Here is a 22,254-nt window from a genome sequence, read left to right as displayed (position 1 = left end):
TTGTTCACCAGGCTAGAAGAAGACAGTATGCTTCAACTTCATGGCATGTGGCTACAGAATAATAAAGCAACAATGAAACAAAAAGTGTAAGAATAAAAACATAAAAATGCATCCATAGCAATACAAAACACATATGTGCAAAAGCATGCAAGAATATTTTTATCATAGAGCTCAAAACCAGTCAATACCATTGTGTATGAAAAAAACCATAGTAACATTTCTAACTGCATAGACTGTACCTACAGGTATGGTAGTTACAGCATATGTGTGTGTTCATTCAAATAAGGAGCACTCCAGTTGAAACTTAAATGTTAGTCCTGCAAGTTTTAAAAAAGAGCACTGACAAACTCAAAATTTATCCTCATCCCCCCCCTCCTTCTCCTTTTCACTCATATTGAACCATTCCTAGTTTAAAATTCTTTGGTACTGCCCGAATGGAATTCTGCTGAAGGGATACTCTGCACCTTAAATTAACTGTTAAATGCCAACAGTCAAATATAACAATCTGAACTATGCAAATTTTACTAAGTGTTGGCTGTTTGCCTTTGTTCCATGATTGAAGATTTAATCACTTACTGACTTAATAGTGTCTCTCAAACTCAGATAAGTTCCTAGAATTCCATAATGCTTCAGTGCAACAGCTGCAATACTCCAGCCACAGCAACTAGAGCGCACATCTGTTGGAGGGATTATACTCAATCCCTCCCTTAATTTTCACCTGGTTAGAATTGTAGCCCTTTACCCAAATAGTTAATGGTCACCCTTATAGTTTTAGGGAGTCACATTATAAGTCAAAGCTATTCATTAGTGACATTTCTGAAAAGAACTACTAATGTAAGCTAAAATATAATCAACTCGGCCCTGAGCCTTAAATCACTGAAATAAGCGGTGGGCAGAACCGTTTGACTCACAAAATAGATACCAAAAAAACCCTCAACAACTAAATATCACAAAACTATTACAAGTTTTTGATATGGTCATATTAGGAGATAGCCATAAACCCAAATTGCTTCCATTTAAATAACTTCCAAACAAACTCTTTCCTTTTAAAGTAAACTTTTAAAGGACTAAGTATGAAAGCAACATTTTACACTGGGGTTTATGTTTGCTGTAAGCCATTAACCTGATTTCAATTAAATGCTTTTAAAGTTAAGGAAAATATTATAGAAGCCATAGAATACTTTGTATTGGAAGGGACCTCAAAGAACATCTAGTTCCAACCCCCCTGCCACGGGCAGGAACACCTTTCACTAGAGGAGGGTGCTCAAAGCCCCATCCAACCTGGCCTTGAACACTGCCAGGGAGGGGGCAGCCACAGCTTCTCTGGGCAGCCTGTGCCAGGGCCTCACTGCCCTCACAGGGAAGAGCTTCTTCCTAATATCTGTTCTAAATCTGCCCTCCTTTGGCTTAAACCCATTACCCCTAGTCCTATCACTACACTCCTTGGTGTAGTCCTTCTCCATCATTCCTGTACGACCCTGAGCAGAGTAGAGGGGCAGAATCACCTCCCTTGACCTGCCGGTCACACTGTTCTTGATGCAGCCCAGGACACAGCTGGCCTGAGCTGCTGGCGCACACTGCCAGATCCCATCGAGTTTGATCAGCACCCCCAAGTCCTTCCCCTCAGGGCTGCTGTCAATCCATTCTCTGCCCAGCCTGTAGTTGTGCTTGGGATTGCTGGACCCACATGCAGGACCTTGCACTTGGTCTTGATGAACTCCATGCAGTTCACATGAGCCCATCTCTCCAGCCAGTCAAGGTCCCCCTGTCCTTAATGTCCAAAGCAAACATTTTAAAAGAAAATCAAACCATGAAAGTGAAAAAGTAAGCAGCCTAAAATTACAGAGCTTTTCTAAATCCACCTTGTGACACAGACAAAGCAGGTGCAGAACAAGTATCTTCACTGCAGTTTTGTCAAATAGTTCAATGATACTCATTCAAAATTGAGAAAGAGCTGAAAACTTACTTTTCATTTCAATTCTATTAATAAATACTACACAGAAATGACTTTGGTATTCTTTTAATTGAAGACAACAGTGAGTTAAATTATTTCAACAAAAAAAGAACAAAGTAATATGAAATACAAACTAGCTTATCCAACTGCATATTTTAATGCAGGTTTATTAAATGCAATTCTTCTGTCACTAAAGAGTGACATAACAGCTGACGTTGGAAGGAACCTCTGGAGTCCAACCTCCCTGCCCAAAGCAAGGTCACCTAAAGCAGGTTGCTTACAAGCTCATCTAGTATTTTATTTGTTGGGGTTTTTTTATTTTATCGTAATTTCTACAGTAATGTATTTTGACAAATGTTTGAGTCGTCCAGTAACACTTACCCTGAACTGTCTGGGCTCTACATTTTTCAGAATGCTAATAAGCTGCATATCAATATTGTACTGCTTTCTAGAGCTCAGTGAATAGTGAAACAGTAAAGTACTCTGATGTTTTAAAACATCGCTACTGGCACTCAGACTGGCATAGTTTTAAGAATGGGCTAGTTCATACCTCAGAGCTATTGTTTCAAGCTTGGTGACAGCTCAAGCAGACAACATTTTACTGGATTGACTTGTTTTTGCTGGTCAAGGTTCCCTTCCAACTACAACTACAGAACTGGTTCTCATTTGAAAGCAAACTTAAGATGAAAAAAAAAAATAATCAAAAAAACAAAGGTCTATCTGTGTTCCCAAGATGTGGGTTGTTTGTTTGGAGGGGTTTTTCATGTCCCCTGAGATTGCTGATACTCTTCTAAGAAGTCTGGCTTTGCACAAAATCCTGCTTAAATTGAAGAGGACAAGGAATAGCATATATTATACAAACCTGCACACAAAGCTTCACTAACAGAACCGTATTGATTCAGGTTTTGAAAATTTATGCCTACTGATTACCATGTTTAGAAAAAGGAATCAAATACCTATACGAGTTTAACAGAACTATTTCAAATCTTGCTGTATTTACACTTTGAGTTGCATGGATCACCAAATGCAGCAGGAACGCTTAAAGAATGCAAGAGAACTTGCATTTTCAGCACACTAAGAACATATCATCATCTAAGTAGGATCAAATTATATCCTCACTTTTTATCTGCAATCTGTTTAAAAGCTACATGTTTTAGTAATAGGATGGAGCACATCCCACATTTAAGATACCCATAGGACTTCATTAAGCTCCTCACTATAACTTGGTAACTGAAATAACAACATCCAAACAAATATACAGACATCTCACTGCATTAATCAAAGGTCCACGTGGACCAAGGGGTTTTTTTTGTAGAAAGTCAGGTGTACCACTTATCTGAAAAAACCCAAACCAACCAAAAGCACACTGGAGAGCTTTAGGACTAAATATTAGCTAAAAGAGTGGGCAATGGGAAGGGGACAAAATATAAACCATTTAACTCCAAGGACACTATATACTTACTAAATAAACAAGATGAAGTCTCCTCATTCCAGTAACAGGTAAGACTTGGGAATAACACTAAGGATTAGCTACAAGAGATAGTTTTATGCATTTTGAATATAGCTTTTGATGAAACTAGTATTTGAACAAAGTAAACATTTGCAACCAGTTTATTCCATCCTATTTTGATTTCTGTAGTTACTTTTCACCCAAAGGTAAACAAACATTAGGTCTCTTTTTTTCAGATAATGGCAGAATACACATATGGTAACCCTTCCAAGCCACTGTTTTCTGATGCTACAACTACTGGAATCAGAAAGTAGCCCTAAAAGAAAACAAAGATGACTAGAAGCTACTGAACATATTTTCCTTTTCATTCTGAGAAAATCCTTTGACCAATGCTTTTGCTTTATGCACACGTGTGTTTAGACACCCCTGCAGCTGGTGACCCCACGGAGAACTCAAAGGTTCAATCTGAAGACTGAGGCTAAGATTGTAAAACACCGTTCAGTGATTCTGTATCTTCCATACAGTTTTTCTTCCTCAATGTACCCCTCCCAGTATACTCTACTTTTCCTGCCCTTACCCTCCAAGAGCTTTCACGGGCACATCACATCAGCTAACATACTCTTCAAGAACAACTGCAGCAAGATGACTGGAGGACTACAGGCCCTCAAATAATTTTACTTGCACCATCATGGCAAGACTAAGAAAAGTGCTTGAATTCCAGTCTGAGACTTTCCCTAATGTCTTTAAATTTGACCAAGTCTGAATGTACATGCAGGTTGTTAATGTAAATGGTACGATACACTTCTGGGCAAGAACAAAAAGCACTACTGCAAATTACTTAATGATGTCACACCTTAAAAGAACGCTTAACAGTCTCTCTCAGAAGCAATTATTTACATTTCCAAGAGTTGAAAGGCTATCTTCCTGAAGCCAAGCAACAACTTCACACTAATCATCCAGTGTCAGGAGACAAATGAAGACATTTATACAAATTCAGAAGTAGACGGACGTATCATTCCTGTGATATTTTTGTTCCTGATGTTTGTTGAACAGTTATTGCTGCAGTTAACTCACAGATCATGAAGACTACTAATTAGTAAAGTGGTTTTTGGGCTGTTGAAGTATAAAGTCACCATCCTCTGTGCTCATTAAAGGAAAAAAAAAAAGACAAAGAAGAAAAGAATTCTCAGGATGTACGCACATACGCAGCTTGTAAAGCGATACGGGTACTAAACTAGAGGCCTTCACTCAATTCTAGAAGAATCTATAACACCAACATCACAGAACACAAATATTCCCATTCTTGTGTTTCAGATTTGAAAGTATTTACATTCTATTTCTAACACTAGTGCTATCACTTTTATTCCAGACAACAAAATTTTGCTGTCCTAGCTCCTAGTCCTTTCAAGAGAGAAAGGCAGAATTCAATCCTTTGAACAACAATAATGATGAGAATACTAACAAGGAATTTAAGAAACAATGGATACATTTGAATTTCTTCCGGCATCCAGAATGAAAGAACCTGGAAGCACTGAGAATAAAGGTCAGAACACTGAAGAAAACAATTTATGTATTCTTTTTTTTGCAATTAAAGCATAAGGTGAAAATATGATGATGTAGATTCAAATTATTTAGATCAGACTACCAGTGCAGCACTGTGCCAATTTATAAATAAAGACTTTTCTACCACTATTTATTTTTATAGATATTAGAAAACTTTTCCAGGAAATAGATGGAAAAAAACAAAACCTGAACTCTAACACTCTAACCACTGGACTGGTCTTCAACACTTTTCCAGTGGGCATTCAAACACTTGGACACCTGGAGAAAACAGACCATAATGAGGAATTAAAAAAAAATTGTGCTCAGAAAGTATTTTGCATAATTAGGACCAAGACTTAAATGATTATTTAAAATTCTAGTCAATTAACTTTGTATTTATTTTACTCCTGATATATTCAGGAGCAAAGCACAGACCAACAGGAATGTCTCACACAGGTAACTGCTATATCATAGTGTTATTAATGGCTGTGGACTGCGAAAACAACCTGAAAACTTCATACTGAGGTTTACTTCTGCAACTATTAAAACCTCTGGGGGCCTAGCTCTTGAAGAGACAAAAGAAATTCCTTTACTTCTAGGAAAAGCAGAAAAGAATTGCCATCAAAACCACCAAAGACCTTGAGATCTACAAACAAAGGTAAAGCTATTCAATGTTTTGTCTTGGCTTTGGTCAGAAAATCATTCATTAGTATCACAGGGAGTTTCTGCACCATCTTGTTCTAAAATTAATGTTCTAGCAAATTTAGAATTGTGTTTATTACTATTTTATATATTTTTAAGGAAAAAAAAACCCTTTAAGAGAAAACCCCCTATGTTTCTAACTCTTTGATGACAAACAGACTTCGAAATAAGAATCGTTTCAACCATACGCCTGTAGAAAAATCGCTCCTCTGCCTCTACTGTTGCTATTCATAGATCTCTAAGCAGCTACTAGTCCAGACCAGATGACTGTAACAAATTCAAACACTTCTGGCAGAGTTGTGTTTATTATTTTCCAATATGACTTTCTGCCAAGTTTCCCTGTCCAGGATTTTTTTTTTTTTTTTAAAAGAAAGGAACTGTGTGAGCCAAACTATGTCAGGGACCATCCTTCAAACAATACTTTCAGAAAGTGGAAGTGCACAAGCACATATGCAGATTTGTATTTGAATATAGTTCAAAAACATTAGAGGACACATCACAGTCAAAACTTTAATTTTCAGGGAAAAAAAAATGCTAGGATGTGTCTTTGAAATCATTTATCAGAAACAAATATTCAAAATCTTTCTTAACGTGATAAAAAAAGCATAAACTTTAATGAAGTAACCTGAAATTGACTGACACAGCCATCTTTAGTTCCCCTCAAAATATAACCTTTTAATAACATCTTTTATTTCATGTCTTCTCAGTATGTATTCTACAATGTCTGTTTCCAGCCTATTGCTCATTAGTTGAGCTGTATAAGTCTGCACACAATCTTATGGCATAAAGGCACATATCTTGTGAGGCATTCTTAGAAGCACTGGTGCATATCATTATTTTAAATGATGGTCTTGTGATTAAGACACCTGGAGGCAAGAAAAAGAGGATGAATCCCACTTCAAACCCCTCATGACCTTGTACAAGTAATTAAATTCCTCAGCCAAAATCATCCACTAACTGCATCCATGGCATTCAGACAGAAACGCAGTCATGCAGTCTACATGTGTGATAAACACTCAAAAAAGAGTAATCTTTTTGAGTTGAATTAAATGAAAAGTCAAATGTCTTTGCAAAGGTTCTGCCTGTGATTCTCAGCTTTCAATCTGAACATAATCTTGAAAGGCCAACTTGAATGAATTATTCTCTTGCAAGAGTTTAATCCAATTTAAAATAACTCTAATTAGTAAAAGTACAAAGTAATGACCAAACAACAGAGATACTGCTTAAAAGGGCAGTGGTTTGATATGGCAAGTCTTTTATTTATCTTGCCATTTTCAGGTTTCCTGGTCTTGAACTGGCAAGTTGTGGAAGAGACAAAAGCCTTAAGTTACAACTGTACAAAAAATAGCAATCACCTAAAAATTATGGTCATAAAGAAATAAGAACTTAACTTCATCCATAAATCACAAATGAGAACGTGGGTTCTGCTTATTTTATCCTACAAATAAGTAACTACCCTTGACAATTATGCATTAGAAAAAACACAGGACTCCAATTACTATTTCTAAATAAAAACATTTGCAGCACATTTCTATTAAAAAATTACTGTAAGGGTGGAACTCCTGAAGGCAGCCAGAAATACACTGATTTTATAGGGATTGTGAATATTACATGCTTTAAAAAAAACAAGTCTTGATGTTATGAGACCACATTAGCCAGATTATCTACTGACAAACTTCATTACACCCAATTGAAGAATTGTCCCTTGAATTTTTAATAATGTCTCAAATATTAAAAAACTGTTCTAAACCAAAGACAAACCTAATACATGATTTCCCACAACAGCAGTAAGTTAAAAAAAATAATCTTTAAATGTGACATTTTGACATGTTAATCCTGCTATCGTGGCTGTAACTATTCAATAGCTAGAGATCAAAATCTCAGTTAACAGACAATTACAAAATATGTACATTTGTCTCCCAACTGGACAGCATGTAACCCATTTCTAAGTAAATATTAATTATAATAATAATCATCTGCATTTCTCACTTTTTTTTCACCTTTCACTTAACTGAAATGTTGAGGTTTGATTGCATCTACAATTCCTTTGGTATCAGTTTATTTCTCACTTTTGGAAAAGATCACTCCATTTTTATGACATTCTTTACTAACAGTACAAAATGCCTGATTCTTCTTTTTTTAAGACAAATTTCTTAACTGCTCGAGAAAATTCTAATGCAAAACAACAATTCCAACTATTACAAACCCTCTTCGGAGCAAAACCTTTTGTCTATGATTAGGCCTATGTAGAAATACCACTGAGCCTCATGAGAGATGACTTTTAGAAGCCCTTTTAAAGCTAAGTAGTTCAACATATAACTTGGCAATGAGACACAGTGATGTCCAGTTGCTTATTTTAAAAGGCGACTGATTTTCTGAACAGAAAAAAAAGAGCTCCTGACCTTACTGTGCAACTACAAAAACAGTCAGAGAGCAACAATTTTCACTACAGATGTGCTTGATGAAATCAGAGCTAAACTTGAACTCACAAAAGCAGAAACTACCTCAGATCAGACTTATTTCTGAGTTAGGCATGAGTGTACACAGAAGCTATTTGCCAGAAAAACAACACTTCATGCAGTTGGCGCCTTATCCTTTTACATGGCCAGCCTCCAATATCAACTTGGGAGATTTCCTTGTTCTAAATGCTGGCAGCTACTAGAACATAGGTTGATGAAAAAACCACTTTTCTCCTTGTCAAATATGTAATGTATCATGGTGATGAATTCTGTTGGTCAACTGAAAACTAATCAAACCCAGAAAAAAAGCTCAACCCATCAGGTTAAAAAATTCCAATCCCAGCTTGCAAACAATAATATCAGAGAATACAAAGTTCCTTTATATTATGTATTAATAATCACAATGCACTGAACACTCAAATTAGAGACTGCTTAAAACACAGTGCTTTGAAAGAAAACAATCCTTGTAATCAGATGCTGTAAACCAGCTGCTGTACTTGGGAGCATACTCAATCTTGTTTTCTTTCATGAAGTGATTTTTTTAAGACATTACATAGAACTACATTTCTCATTTCTTTTAAAATGGAGACAATACAAGCACTACAAGGTGGAAAGAAAAACCATACTTAAAAAATTATTAATATTCTAACAGTAATCATAACTGGGATTGTTTATTAACTGGATATTGTTTATTCCTTAGCTGGAACACTAATTGGACTCCTGATTCCCCAAGTTTTTATTTTTTCCTCTTCATCTATGTCTCTTCCTGTAATCCCCTCATGGATATACTACCTCTAGTACTAGCAGTAGCCTGTTTTGATGAATAGAAACAGAATTCTTCTGCAGAGCTTCAGCGTGTACAGTATTTCAGAACACATAACTGATAGAAAATCATCTACCCTTTAGTTATTCATTACAGTATCAACAAGCAGCTCACAAAACACTCTGAAACAGTACGTTATTTTCAGCTCTTGAACAGTTGAAATCTCAATTACCCTGTGCTAACAAAAAAACCAATTATTTGAGGACAACAGTCTCCCTCCATTAAAAAAAGCCCCACCAGCAAAACCAAACACTCCTCACCAAGCCTCCCCAGCTTAGCAAATATATTGCCTCAGTCTTCCCCCCCTTCCATACAATTCGAAGCAACTTCCTAGTGCAAAAGCACTAACAAATAACCACATCATGTGTTTGTTCTAACACAAGCCAAATAAAATCAGATGGCTTCAGAAAGCAGTATTTGTGCAATGCGACGGTTACCGCATCAAACTCTTAGACTAAAAACCTCTTGCTCAATACTGCACCATAAAACATTTTAACTAATATAAAAGAAAAAAAATAAAAGCTAGCTACTGGATTTGAAAACTCATCAATCTATCTTAGAGGCACGTGTAGCGATCTGACTGCATGATCAAGCTTTAAGTCTCAACTGATGGCTGCTGCAGAGCAGCTGTAAAAACAGACAGAGTTTTGTACCACTCAGTTCTGAACATTACTTGTGCTTCTCCTGAGCCTTGTGTAGCAAATCATATATCTTCAGACAGTAAAAGCATCACACTGCATTCCTAGTCACCAGGTTTTTTTTCCTAAACCAACTTCTTACTGCAGGTTCTCTGGCCAATTCTATTCTGATCTACTGTTATTTTTTCCATTACCATTTTATCTCCACAACTTTACTGTCAAATGCATCAGCTTCAGCCTTTCACCATCCATGTTCTGCCATCAAAATACGAAGTCCCTGGCAATGAGGGTACTACAAGTAAAAAATACAGTCACTCATCCTTCAAAAAGTGTAGAATTCAACATTCTGTGAAATTAAATGGGTTTACCATGACTCAGATGGGTACAGAAACAAACTATTAATGAGATTAAAACATTGCATTACAGGTGGTTTCCATAAGAGAATGACATTCAGAAAAGAAAAAAACAAAAAACCAACAAACCCACCCAAAAACCCCAACAAAGGCTAACTTGGAAAGAGTAACATGTTGCTAAGGTTTTCTTTCAACAAATCAAGCTTATACAAAGGTAGTGAGATTCTTAAGGAAGCAACTAAAGAACAGTGCAAACAAACAGGCTACAGAAAGCCCATTTACAGTAGAGAGATGAGCAGTTGAAGAAGTGACCCATTTCTCACTGTGTTTGGTCTTTGTTCTGGTTTTTTAAGCTGCCACACACGTACCCACATTACACAGGCCCACCTATCTTTCTCTGCCAGCAAAAGATGTATTTCCTTGTGTATGTAACACTCCGCAGGGTCAGGCTTGAAGTCTGGCTGGTTTTAGTTCTACTGATACACTGGGAAGATGAACACCAGGTATTTAGAATTTGTTTCATTTACCTTTTCACATCCCTTAACCTAAAAGTAATAATAGAACTTCTCATGAAAGCAGGCAACACAAGACATGCTCACAAGCTGCACAGGACTCGTGAGAGCATCGTAGTTCTCTGCTACATTCAAGGCCTCTAGGACAGTTCTCAGCTGGGGGGACTTTGTTTTCTTTCTCTCTTCTCCCAGTGCACAAAGCAATAAACCTCACATAACACCTCATCTACTTCCAGCCACAAGTCTGGAGATAAGAAATTCCAGGGGATGAATCAGCCCCATGAGCCAAAGCAAGTGAAACCAAAAGGGAGCAGCCTTAGATAACTGGTCCCTGTTGTTGCAACTCCAACATCAATATTTTCTGCAGTCCTGGCTCTCAGCACTCTCCTTCCTCCAACCCTCCCCAGCTCACCTTACATGCTCTACATATTCCTTTCTGTTCCCAGCCTTCCTTTCAACACATCCTCCCCTCCTCCTGTTTTTCCATTCAGGCAATCCCTCCTACAAAATTCCACTTCAAAATAATGACTAACAATATTGCCATGCCATCTGTTTTCATAACATATCACTCTTTCTACACCTTCTAACACTCTGTTTATACAGAATGTAATTTTTTTGGAGTGAGAACTATCCACCATTATCTGCACACTGCCTAAAACAACTAGTTTCTGTTCTTAAGTCTTTCATCTTTAATAAAGCAGTGGTTAAAAATGACTATTTCCTTCATTAGGTTTCCAACTGCTGGCACAAGAACACAAGCTCACCAAAACATGACATGCTGGCACAAACTGTAAATGCTTAGCAGAACTTTATTCTGTTCTTCCCATCTATCCTAAGGTAGTGAGTTTTGCTGGTAGGTATTTTTTTTTTTTTTAGTGTTTTTTTAATGCACCAGACTCAAAACTGAAATCTACAGACTGTAAAGATAGTAGATTAACCTGTGTGGGAATTGCAGGTTGACAAGTGTACATGTGAACGCACAAACTCCTTAACAATTATACACAAAAAAGCTTAATTGAGAATGACCTGAATTACTGTGGCAAGTTAAATTACTTTACACACATTGTATGCCACTCTTCTAAAGTAAGGAAAACATGGGACAATCTAAAGCTGTATTTCTGATACAGAATACCTTTTCAGTGAAATGATGACTTATATTAAGTTATTTTACATCATTCCTGTGCTTTCTGTTCATGTATAACACACCACTGAAAATAAGAAAACACAGACCCAGGATTTATCATGTTTATGTGGTCATACCATACCCAAGACAGCTATACAGGGAAGTTTTTATAAATGCTACAAAAAAAGAAAAACCCCCAGCCTTGAAATGAAGTGCATATACCTCAGAGGATGGTATGTTAAAAATAAAGAAGGAAAAAGGTAACAACAGAACACATGCTAGAGAGCTCCAAAACAGATCTGACTCTCAGGCAGCTGGGAAAGAAACAAAACTTCATTGAGAAGAAGCAGCCCTGCAGTAATGCAACATGGAGGCCAGTCATTTGTGGTGTACTCTAGAGGTCAATACGAAGACCAATATCATTTAATATCTTCATAAATGACATGGACATTGACCAGGTGCACCCTCAGCAAGTTTGCAGATAAGATTTGGAGGAGTGCCTTACACACCAGAGGGTTGTGCTGACATTCAGCAGGACCTTGACAGGCTGGAGAAATGACAGCGAGGAATCTCATGAAGCCCTTCAAGGGGAAATGCAAAGTCCTCACCTGGGTAGAAATAACTCCATACATCATGATGCGCTGGAGGCAGACTGGTTGCAAAGTAGCTTTCCAGAAAAGGACCCAGAGTCCTGGATGAACACAAACTAGCAACAAACATAGCCAACAGTGTCCCAAGAACAACATCAGCAGGTCGAGGGACGTGATCCTTTTCCTCTACTCAGCACTGATGAGACACATCTGGAGTGCTGGGTCCAGGTCTGGGTTCCCCAGTACAAGACAGACATGGACACACTAGAACCAAGCCATTAAGATTAAGGCCCCACGGATTTTGTAGCCTTGAGAAGGATCCAGGGTGGGAGGAAGAATCTCATCAGTGTGTATAAATATCTGACAGGAAGCAGTAAAGAGAAGTTTGACTCTCCTCAGTGGTGCCCAATGAATGGACAAGAGGCAAGGGGCACAAATTGAAACACAAGAAACTTAAAGGTATAGGTGGCTTGTTTGGAGTTTTTTTTCCTCCCTGCCCCCTCTCCCCAAAAACGTGTTCTTTTTTACTGTGAAGATGGTCAAACACTGGAACTTACCCAGACAGGCTGTGGCATTTCCATCCTTGGAGCTGATTTACATAACCCTCCTTTAGAACAGGGCACTTGGACTAATCTGATGACTTCTAGAGGCTTCTTCCAAACTCAGTATTAATCTGAGGGTAAAACTACACTTATATTGTAGAAAATAAACAAACAGATAATACAGAACTAGGATGGTTTTACTACTACTTTTTATGTTTAACAGTAAAGATGGTTAAGTCTCAGTTCTACAAAGCTAAGTCACGCAGCTCAAAAATTAAAATCCTTGATACCAAATATTTATAAAAATAGTTCTATTTTACCTCAATGTAAGAAACTGCCTGTAACCTCTTCTAATTTCCTACAGACAGTAAATAGGTTTCACTGCTTACAAACATGAATGCCACAAAACCATTTGCTTAATGGTCAACGGATAAAAACATCCAAGAACACGAAAGAAGATTCATCTGCAATGAAAATCTTTTGTAACATTTTAGCTAGGTTAAATAGGTAACTTTATAAAAGGAAATATAAAAGCTGCTATATTGAGAACTCCAGAAAATAACCTCCTCATCTGGATATAAAAATATAATAGGGGAAGCAGCAATGAAAATTTGTTCATTACTGATGTGCAGGCAGTACTTGCAGAAGTGAAGGCTGAATCAGTTTCCAATTCCCACTGCTTAATAAGATCTGTGCTATACAGAAACTCACCTAGGTAGTTTCAAACACAAAATGAAAGACTCATTATACATCTCATTATACAAAACTCAGAAAACTTGTATTGTAAACCTCCCCTGAGGAGCAATGCCAAGAATTATGGATTAGGTGCAACATTCCATAGCCCTTTCAATATTCGCACTGAGTACCGCATGTTGATACTGCGCCTAAAATAGGACACACAGCCTTGCTGTAGTAAACACTGGTTTAGTCAGCAAACACTACAGAGGCACATCTTGAATGTAAATAAGCAATGGCTGCTCCTACTTTCTCTGTAATTTTAAGAAAAAAAGAATCTGGGACAAACCCAACTGTGCCATGGTCTCTCTGGTGAATATTCTTTCTCTTCTTCTTTCCAAACCCAAAACAGTTTTCACCAGCAATGTCAAAACCTTCCAGTAACTTTTACAGCTGCAGAGTAATCAGCCTAAAGACAGCTACTTGGCAACCATTCCACACCATTTGGATACAACTATGTTTACCTCGACACAGACTGTACAGAGCACCTGGATACTCTGCCGACATGAGTAATACGAGTAATTTCAATAATTACATAATGCTTGAGGTTGGAAGGGACCTCTGGATGTCAACTGGTCCAAACCCCCTGCTCAAGCAGGACCACCTAGAGCCAGTGGCTGAAGGCCACGTCCATATGGCTTTTCAGTACCTCCAAGGATGACGAGTGAGACACAATCTGAGAAGGCATGGACATGTACACCGTGACTAGTACTCATAGCCACGCAGTCAGCATGACGGACGGCACACATACGAGGGGGAGAGTAAGTTATCTGAAATGGCTGATCACAGGAAGGCTGGAGCATACAGACATCAAATGGTTTCCTAACAAGCCATATGGCACACCTCAGCCAGCAAGCGTGAAGTTTTATTTAAATACCCTGCCAAAATCCCCACAAACTTCTACGCACCTTATAACTTCTCTGTAATAAAAAGCAACTCTTGAAAGAAAGAACGTTTACAAACATGTATGAACGAAGCCTGTGCAACACTGGCAATTCAGACAGTCCCTATATCTAGTACAAGTTTCTCTGGTATTTGTTTAGATTCTTGTATATTTTGGGCTCTATCCTCAATCTTAAAGTAACAGTATTACAGGCAGGAAAACACGGCCTGTTTGCAAGCTTGTATAGTTGATTAGTCCACTGCATTCCTCAAAATTATTGGTCTCACCAAAATACACACAGGTATTATGAATAACAGTGCAATTACAGGCTAACTATACAGATTTCATGGCAGATCTTTGCAACTAGTCCCTAGACCTTGTTAATGAAGCCTAGGCTTTAATGTAATAACTGTTACCTCAACAGTAGCTTTGTTCAACATATATATAAAAGATTATTTTATTGTTTACATTAATTTATTGTTGGGCAGGGTAGTAGCACAGAAACAACACTGCTTGTAGACAACAGTTTCTATCAGTTTTGCTACATATTTAATGTGAGGCCCTAAGACAGTCCACTCTCCTTTACACAAGCACAGTTTGCTGTCACAAACACTTTTCTGAAAGGCGAGATAACAAGTCAACAGATAGTGAGACAATTTCTCCCCACAGAATAAATGTAATATAGGGGAGACACATACAGGAACTTAAAAAACTCAGTTGTAAGACAGAGGGACAGTACATATGATATGGCAGACAAAGAGGAAGAAGCAAGTTCATCAGTTGTCAACTCAACATCCACTGATGACAGATGAGGAGGAGGAGATGCTGGCTTTTCAGAAACTGGCTTTGCAATAGCTGGAGATACAGAATGATTTTTAATTAAAAAAGAGAAAAAAAAAAAGACTGCTAACTGCTAAAAACCTGAGATTTTGATCAGCCAATCTCCCTTAAAAGGAGACTGAATCTCCAGTGACCCTGTCCAATCATTCTGAAAGACTTCAGCCACGTCATCTGTGAAACTAAACATCCACTGTAAATCTTTTACTGTGAGCGTTCCTGCTGCCTCTTTCCAAATGGTTACATTTTCATTACCATCATCATCCTTCTCAGAGGCCCACTGCACACGGAGGTCAATCAAGTCAATCAGGAGTAAAGGACAAAAGCAGGGTAATGACAACAGTTAGCAGAACATGGTATTAAATGATCGATACCAGAACTCTGAAACAAGAGACTGAGAAGAAATGGATAGCACGGTGTTACTGCACCTGTTTCCTTCTTCCAGAGATTTGCCTCATCTACTCAGACTACAGAAATTACTAAGCAGGAGCTGTTTCTCACCAAGTATTTTCACATCATCTAGTCCTGCCAGCCTCAGTTGTGATATGCATGTGCTACTCCGGTAAAAATAGGAGAGAGAACTATTTTCAGGACAGTGTGTTATTTTGAGGATGTTCAATTTTACACGCTGAAAAAGAAGATATTTCAACAAGCAGCCAAAAAGCACCCTTAAGAAGTATGTAACAGAACTGCAAGTTTGTAGCTGAGAGAGATAAGCTGTTAGTCTACTTCCAGGGGCACTGATCATAAAGATGAGTCCTAAGGTATGTAATTAGACCAAATATAGATGCAACTACTTTGTGAAATGCTTTGAAGGCTGCAGCTGATAGGAGTTTTAGGCACACAGTGTCAGTTATACATGCATTTCTGACTGAATTAGAAAAGTGCAAATGTATTCAGTGACTTGACCAAGAGGTGCTCTACAGCAGCAAACAGAAGAATGGTTATGAAACCAGTACCTGGATTCTAGTTAGAGCATTCATTTTGTCACAGTATTTTTATGGTTTGTTTAAAAAACAGATTTAAAGCAAGTCATATATACATGGGATTTAAATTCGCTACTTAACAGGTTTCACGCCAGCAGAGCAGAATCTCAGTTCAGGCAGTCTCTTATTGCTCAACTGACTCAGCAGGCAACAGAAGTACGTAAGGACTACCTCAAAAAAGGAGGTGCTTCTTAAAAAACCAAAAAAGTCACAAAAACATCACAACAACAAAAAACCCACCCTACAACACCCATCCTTTTAAGAACCAGATAAGTTACAGACTAATGACCTCCAATCACATCAATGACAGAACCTAAACTTTGAAAACAGTCTTGGAATAAAGACATGATCTGAAATTCCTCATTCCTACTTCAGAGGTTTATAGCTTTTGCAAGATGTGAACAGGTCTGGAGAAAAGAGAAACAAAATGGTCATGAGACTGTTTTTCAAATAGGACTTCAGAAGTAGGAGAAACCTGTCAGCACAAGATGCAGAAATGGTATGCTGCAAGTGGAGCTATGCTGTATAACGATGAAAATCTTCTAGGCCATGCTGCAGTCCACAGAATAACCCCTTATCAAGAGCTGTATACTGGTATATTTTGTGAGAGGGTGTGAAAAGGTAAGGCAGGGACACAAGCTCATAAGCTGCATCCTAGATTGCATCCTCACACCCTCACTGCAAGGCCACAGAAGTGACTGGAAGACTAAGAAGTGCCCACGTCTGAGAAGTGGAATGTGCGAAGTAGTAGCACCTGGAACGATGCTTGGATGAGAACGCTGGGATAATGAACCCAGGAGGCTGTGGGGAACGGCCACTGCAGGACACAACGTCTGAAACGGTAGGAAAAACAATGCAAGAAAAGTTAATCCTGAGCTGTGCAGAAGAAAGCAGCAAGTTTCTGCTATGAGCTCATTCCTTCTCAAGTGAGCAGCAAGGGAGCAGAGAAAGACACTGGGATGGGATCAGATACACAGCCTAGCCAGGTCGGTCAAGGGGAAAGGGGGAGGGAAGAACAGAGGAGAGAAGATAAGCAGGCCCCTCTCACTGAGTCATACCAGAGCTACTGCTGCTGGAAGGGAGCCAGATTTGAGCTGAAGCATTTGTCTCTGCTTTTTCCACATCTCAGAAAACCAAGGAGGAGCGAAGCCCAAACTTAAGACATCTACCCAAAACACATTCAGATTCTACTGACTGTGAACTCCTATTCTAAATTACACCTAACCTCAAAAGCTGGTAATCAAATCATGCAAGAGGAACTTCCAAACAGTTGCCCGAGTGTTTGTGCTGCCCTGAAGTAAGATCCATAACATACAAACCCCTTCAAAGAGAGACAAATATGTAAAGTGGCAGTTGAGGACAGCAGAGTTGTATTGTTCTTCAAATTACACACTGCTCCCTCTTAAGGTAAATTCCTAATCTGCCTTCTCCAAAGGCCCTCCTGCCTGTCAACCAAAGAAACATTTAGCAGCCTAATGCAGTTCAAAAGCAATTTTAAAATGTGCACAGATTTCTGTAAAATTTATCACATATAACAGCCCCAAATCAGAATTCTGATCTTTAAAAATATTTAACTATTCATTTTACAATATTCATTGTCATATACCAACAGGTATCTATCTCGTATGTGGTTTACAGTTAGTGTCCTCAGCTACTTGTACTCAGTCTTGTTAAGTGGTAATTTAGCAACCTCAGCTCATTTGTTATTAGTGTCTCTCCTAACATGACATCTGATCTCACCCCAAGTTCTTCATGGATGGATTTAGTTTGGTTCTATCTTCCTGCAGTTGAATAAGCACCTGACAGAAACACCCAACTGAGCATTCACACATTTTGAGTGGTCAGTGAAACTTTGAGGAAAGATTCCAAGAACTTGAAATGCCCAATAGCCAGTAGGAAACGAATCGAAATTTTGATACCTCCATTCACCACAACTTGGCAACAAGAATGACAGATCAAGAATTACCAATGAAACAAAAAACATATGTAGAGAGAAAATTCCATTTTCATTACGATTTCACTCTAATAAACAGGCCTTACAATTTCTCAAAGGGGTGTTTTTGTTTGGTTGGGGTTTTTTTTAATAAAACACATTTACAAAAACTGTTAGCTAGCACGAAAGAAATACAACCTGGGAAGATAATGAAATTTTGTTTCATAGTTGAGAATCACCTATTGAATTAAACCCTATTGTTTTTTAAATATAAGCAGCAATATTACGAGACTCCTTTAGAGATAAAAAGCCTACTATATCAAATAATATCTATGATCTTATACAACAAAGCATGAATTTAACACTGCTTTCACTGTACTACCACCATGGCAGTATTGTAGCATTTCTGAAATTATACTTACACAGTCCAAGTCACTATGTCAACAGACATGCCAGCCTGCTTCAAGCACCAAATGGCTAAAATGGAATGAAACAGCTCAACCAGCTAAGATGCATTCAAACATAAATTCTACAGGGCTTCACCTCACCTTTTGCTATTGTAGTCAGAATTTTAGTCTTTGTATTTCACAGAACAACAGAAAAGAGCATGCGGATCTTCAGACTTAAACAAAAATTTGATCCCTTGCCTTTCAAGCTCTTATTACATGAAGCTGTAGGACATCAAGAGATGAATCACATAGTCTCGCCAAATATAATGAGATTTCTTCTTCAAAAGACCTAAAGAAGCTGTCAAACACAACTGTCAACACAGTCCATTCGAGGAGTTTATCCTTCCATTATTTTTAATTAAAACTCTGGTTCTTACCTCCCCAACCACTGTACCACAAGCACTTCCATTTTTAGATTATACCAGCGAACTTTTACAAATCAATTGTTGAGTACAGGATCACACAAAAGCCCTCAAAGATAAGAGCAGTGGCAATCCTCATTGTTCATAGACCTCACTGAGCATGATACCTCCAGAGGAAGGGGCAGAAAGAATAGGTACCTGAACAGGTAGCATCCACAGCTGATATTAGACGCAGTGCTGCCAGACATTTGACTTTGAGAACATCTGCATAAGCCACTTCCACGTACCAATCAATCCCCCTTCACTCAGCAGGTGGAACTTGGAGCCTGTTCTGAACCTGGCTCCCAATTAGCTGCACAGCATGGACGCACGGCTTTAAACACACTGAGATCCATGCAGAGCTAATCATGCCGGAGGTGAAGCAGCCTACACAGACACAGTGGTTTGCTGTCATGTAGGCAGCGTGGCAACTGAGCACCTTTCCAGCACGCATGGCACACACATTAAACCCAATGAGAACGGGTTACTCTTAACCAGACCACATCAAGCGAAGACAAACTTCACACTGCCTTCAACAGTAAGTACAGCCCATTGTCTTTTTTTAGATACATATTTGAAGCTGGGGTTTCTAATTCTTGTTCCTCAAAGAAAATGCCGACGTAGATGTAAACTACTATACTTAATTTCATTTTATATTCCAATTCTTGAGTAAATAATTGGATAGTCCTCTCTCAAGTGACCTCTGACGATGCATGGGGAGGTACAATGCCTCCAAAGAGACACAAAATCACATTTGCCTCCTTTTTTAAAAAAAGAAAAAAAATAATTCAGAGATGTAGTAAGCAAACGTTACTCAAGGCAGAGAAAGTGAAAAAAAGCCATTAAAAAGTTTAACAAGGAAATAAACAGAAGATACCAAATCACGCTTCCTTTGTGGACTGTAGTGAAGTCTCTAACCAAGACAAATTAGAAATGCTTCTATTATGCAAACTAATATTAAAGTTTACGGTTTGGGAAGCCAGGGATTTCCTACTGTGTTCTTAATAGCTGGACAACTAAACTACTTCACTGTTTACTTTATGATGCCACATTCATGATATGGCATAGCGTAAACATTTCCTTAAAAGAAAATGAGCCTTAATGAGTTAACCACACACAGGCACAGAAAGCCTGCTACCTGCCAGACAACCTCGGGCTCTACATTTTTTAATAATGAAATAGTTACTCATGTCATTACATAAATATTATTACATAATATCTCCTTTGTATGCAAAATTAGAACTACAATAAAATAGATACCACTATTTCAATATTGTATCTATTAATCCCACTCATCCACTTCATAATTTGGAGCTGCAGATCACAACAGCTTTAATATCTCGCATTCCTCTGTGCCTAAACAGAGAGCAGACAGATAATTCTACTTAAAAAAAAAACACCCAAAAAACCCAACAAAAAACCCTGCTGTACTATAATAACTGGGTAAAGGGAAGGATACCATTACTGTGCTTTTTTATCACGTATTTTTGTCTTCCCTATTATTTTATATAACAATACCTCATTTTCAATTTTTAACTCAATAAAATGCGCAGAAATACCTTAATTCCCAAGGTCAGCATCACACAAGTATAAAGGGATCACAAGCAATGATGCTTAACACGTCGAACGTCTCAGAGAACGGGGCTTTAACCCCCCACAACTTAATTATTAATGTGTGTGTAAACTACAATAAACATTAAATCCATTTTCCCGAGCGTTAAATCCGCTTAGAGATTTGTTCTGATGGGGAGAAACACACTTGGGATGTGGGAAGACGACAACCACGAGTCCACGGGGCAGAGGGAACGAAGCGGGATGTGACATTAGGAAGTCTCAGGGGGCAACATGTGGCCAGCGGTTAGGACGTTCCCTTCTGCAGTGCAGCACCGATGCCCATCGCTTCACACGATCTGTGCTCCACGCCAGCGTGAGACCAACATAAACCCCCCCACCCCCACTTCCCAAGTGCCGCACAAGTCTCAGTTGTGACCACGCTCAAAGGTTTCCCCCCCTCGTACCGGGAGGGAGACCCGGTCGCTACTCGCCCCGCAGAAACACACCCCCCGCTGTGCCGCCTTCGCCCCCCGTGCCCACACGCCGTTACCCCTTCACGGGGGGCGGGCGGGTGCCCCGAGTGTTTGCACAGCTGCCGCCGCCCGCCCGCTCGGGCCGGGCAGCCCCCAACGCCGGCCGCGTAGAGCACAAAGCCCCGGCGGCCGCGGGCCCGCAGCCCCGGCCCCGCACCTGCGGCCCGGCCCCGCAGCCCCCCACCGGACGGGCGGACAGACGGGAGGGGAGCGGAGCGGGCGGGGTGCGCGGCGCGATACGACAGACACCTCCACCCGCGGCGGCGGCGGCTGCCGGGCTCCCCCGCAGGGACACCCAGGGCAGGTACCCTCCTCGCCGCCGCCGCCGCCCCGTGCTGCCAGGGTCCGGCTGGGCCCGGCGCGCTCTCTCGCAGTCGCCGCTGGCAGGTGAGACGCGCCGCAGCGGCAGCGGGGGGGGCGGAGGGGGGGGCGCGACCCAGCCACAAAGAGCAGGAGCTGCCGCTGCCTCCGCCGTGGGGGGGCCGGCGGCGGGCCCGGCGCCAGCAGGACTCACGCCGCAGCGGGGCCGTCCCCGCCCGGCCGACGGCGACGGGGGGTCCCTTACCTGCAGGGGTGGCGCCGAAGACTCTCACGACGGGCACCCGCCTGGTCGGGGCCTCTCGGAAGTGGGACTGGCAGGGGTCCAGGCCGGGCAGCGGGCTGCCCATGTAGTAGTCGGCAGTCACGATCCGCACTGAGAACATGTTGTTCGCCGCCGCCGAGGCACGCACTGAGGGAGGGAGGGAGCGAGCGCGGAGCCCGCACGGCTCCCCCCCCGCCGCAGCGAGCGAGCGAGCGCAGACCCCCGCCTGTCTCTCCTCGCCCGCCCGCGCGCACGCCCCGCCGGCGCGCGCACAGGCACACACACCACACACAGGCGCGCGCCCTCGCACGCGCCTTCTCTGTCTGTCGCCGCTCGCTCGCTCCGTCTCCCCCCCCCTCCTCCTCCTCCTCCTTCTCCCCCCACCCCCCCACCCCCCCCCGCCCCGCCGCCTGCTGCTGCTGCTGCTCCTCCGGGCGCGTGCGCGGCGGCGCGCGCTCGGCCGGGGCGCCCCTGCGGGCTCTAGAGCCCGGCCGGCCGCGTGTGCCTTACGGGCAGCCCGGGCCCGTCCCCCCACAGTACCGCGGGCCCGGCGGCAGCTCCCCGACTCCGGGCTGCAGCTGTTGTTGCCATGATGATGATGTCACGGACGCAACCATTGCGGGAACGGGGAGGTGGACAGGCCGTGTGCTGAGGGGTGGGTGTGTGCGTGTG

General features: G+C 40.7%; 1 protein-coding gene across 1 annotated transcript in view; it reads right to left on the bottom strand.

The window, feature by feature from the left end:
• Positions 1-21,915, bottom strand: part of REV3L (REV3 like, DNA directed polymerase zeta catalytic subunit) — a 115,174-nt gene extending 93,259 nt beyond the window's left edge. Inside the window, exon 1 of the mRNA XM_084261816.1 lies at positions 21,565-21,915. Within this exon, the coding sequence (XP_084117942.1) occupies positions 21,565-21,703 (139 nt within the window). The 5' untranslated portion in view covers positions 21,704-21,915. The remainder of the gene's footprint in view (positions 1-21,564) is intronic.
• Between the last annotated feature and the right edge of the window lie 339 nt (positions 21,916-22,254).

This window comes from Gallinula chloropus, assembly GCF_964237585.1.
Source record: "Gallinula chloropus genome assembly, chromosome: 3".
NCBI classification, from domain to species: Eukaryota; Metazoa; Chordata; class Aves; order Gruiformes; family Rallidae; genus Gallinula; species Gallinula chloropus.
This window is presented reverse-complemented; position numbering and strand designations above follow the sequence as displayed.